The 2,305-nt window shown below is 37.1% G+C and overlaps 1 protein-coding gene across 1 annotated transcript in view; it reads left to right on the top strand.

The window, feature by feature from the left end:
• The window catches only part of LOC106773503, a 34,797-nt gene that overhangs the window by 8,718 nt on the left and 23,774 nt on the right, over window positions 1–2,305 (top strand). Inside the window, exon 8 of the mRNA XM_014660188.2 lies at window positions 4–233. Coding sequence (XP_014515674.2) covers window positions 4–233 — 230 coding nt within the window. The remainder of the gene's footprint in view (window positions 1–3; window positions 234–2,305) is intronic.

Here is a 2,305-nt window from a genome sequence, read left to right as displayed (position 1 = left end):
CAGACATCAACCATCTACCTCTACCACATTTGACCCCAACAATGTCGTCAGCAAAGATGCTTATGATTCACTTCTAGCCAGATTTGAAAATCTGGAAAATCTGGTTAGGACATTGGTTCCTCAGCAAGGACATACCGCCCCATCATCATCCCAGCAGCCTCCTTTCCAGACCACAATTGTGCAAGACGAAGATAGTGATGATTCTGATGATCGTGATGATCCTAATCCTGATGGTTATCATAGGTTTTGATATTTAGGAACTTTAGGAAAAAAACTTAGTTAGGTTTTCTTTTTTAAGAACTTTGATACTTATCAAACTTTGAAGTTGGTATTTTAGTATCAAACTTTGTTTTGCATTTTAAACTTAGAAATTTGGGATTGCATTTTAAACTTTGTTTTGAAACTTATCATCTTTGGAAACTTAGAATGATTGAAGTTTTCTTGATGAATGTTGAATGATTACATTTGAATTGATGTTGTCTCGATAAATTACTGTTTGGAATTGTTGATTATTCATTTGCAGGTTTTGGGTTTAATAGAGAAGCAAATTGGCTTAAAAAATGACTGCCAATATTACAGACGGCCTCCAGGCCGTCGCTAACACACTTTCAAGCAACGTTACCGAGGGCCTCATGGCCTTCGGTATTACCCACGGCCTAGTGGCCTTCGGTATTACCCACGGCCTCTGGCCTTCGGTATTACCGAGGGCTTGTTGGCCGTCGGTAATACCGAGGGCCAAAAGGCCGTCGGTAATACCGAGGGCCAAAAGGCCGTCGGTAAAGTTTCCGACAAGCAAATTACCGACGGGTTTGGAGCCGTCGACAGGCCGTCGGTACGGTGGGTTTACCGACGGCTTTTTGTCCGTACCGAGGGCTTTTGGCCCTCGGTAAATCCCTTCTTTTTTGTAGTAATGAATGTATACATGAACCTTTTGCGAAATATTGTTCCTAAGTCAACCAAGTTGTGAAATGTACTTGTAAAGAACAAATTCAACTAAAAATGAATGCACTTAAGCAAAAAAACTCAAATTTTAGATTATGGTCACCTATGTTACCAAAGTTGGCTCCTATTATACAAGTTTCTATCCAAATCCTGAACTTTGTTCACGTAATCGTTTACTGATAACGGTTGAAAAACTGTTATTTTCATACTTAATTTTGATATTAAATCACACCCTTTATGGCTTAGAATTAGCTTGAAATCATGCGGATTCTGTGATCTTTCTGTTATCTTTTTGGTCTATAAATAGACCCAGTGTGAATCAAAACTCATTCTTTTGGCAGAGAGAAACGTTCAGAGCTATTTCACACACCTTGGAGGAGGTTCCTTGGATGCTTTCATCATATTTCATCTAGTCTCACCGTGATTATGGTGAACTAAACGCTTTGTTGTTGGGGAACAAAGTAATCTTTTGAAACTCTCATTTATCCAAATTCTTATTTATTTCATATGCTTGTCATATACTTGTTTATCAATTGTTGAGTTCTCATCTATGCTTAATGCTTTTATTGTTTAACTCATTCAGTAAAAGTGGTTTGTCTTTATTGATATGGGGATATAGGGTAATGTCATGAACTGGTGAGAAATTCCTTGATTATGCTAATACCGCCTAGGGATAGGGGTAGGACGATTGATGGGTGTCGCGGCCCATACAAATTTGATTGCATATTAGAAATGCAGTATAGACTAGGAAGTGACTCCTAGGTCGTCTCTCAAGGACCAATTTTGCGGTTCAAGAATTGAATCTAACATGGAAAGGGGGGGGTTTGAAAAGGTTTTGCAAAAATTAAAGAACTCAATATAAAGACACAGATGCAACAAACTAATTTAAGCTACATGGTAATTAAACTAACACTATTAAAAACCTTAGACAACATTCAACATCAAATACTCTTGCAAACAAATTAACAAACACAGTTAAAAATAATTAAATGCAACACTAACTCAAACACAAAAACTCAACCTATTAACTAAATTAATTTAAAACCAAGTGAACCAACAAGCCTAATTTAATCCTAACAATTAATTTGACTAAATGACAATTAACAATTAATTTTAAAAGTCCAATTGGCCAAAAAGAACCTCATGGCCGTGCATCATGTTCTTCCAAATACCAATTNAAAATTTAACTTTCAAATATCCACCAAATGAGTTGACTTCTTGTCCCATGTGCACCATTCTTCAAGGAAATTAAACATGTGCTTCAACAATCCCAATGAAAACTTCCCTTCTCTCTTTCCATGAGCAAAATTTCGGAATCCACACTCCAACACCAAAATTGCCAAGCCTACCAACAACCATTGTG

This window comes from Vigna radiata, chromosome 9, assembly GCF_000741045.1.
Source record: "Vigna radiata var. radiata cultivar VC1973A chromosome 9, Vradiata_ver6, whole genome shotgun sequence".
Lineage (NCBI taxonomy): Eukaryota > Viridiplantae > Streptophyta > Magnoliopsida > Fabales > Fabaceae > Vigna > Vigna radiata.
Note: the sequence above shows the minus strand (reverse complement) of the source record. Positions and strands in the feature narration are given on the sequence as shown.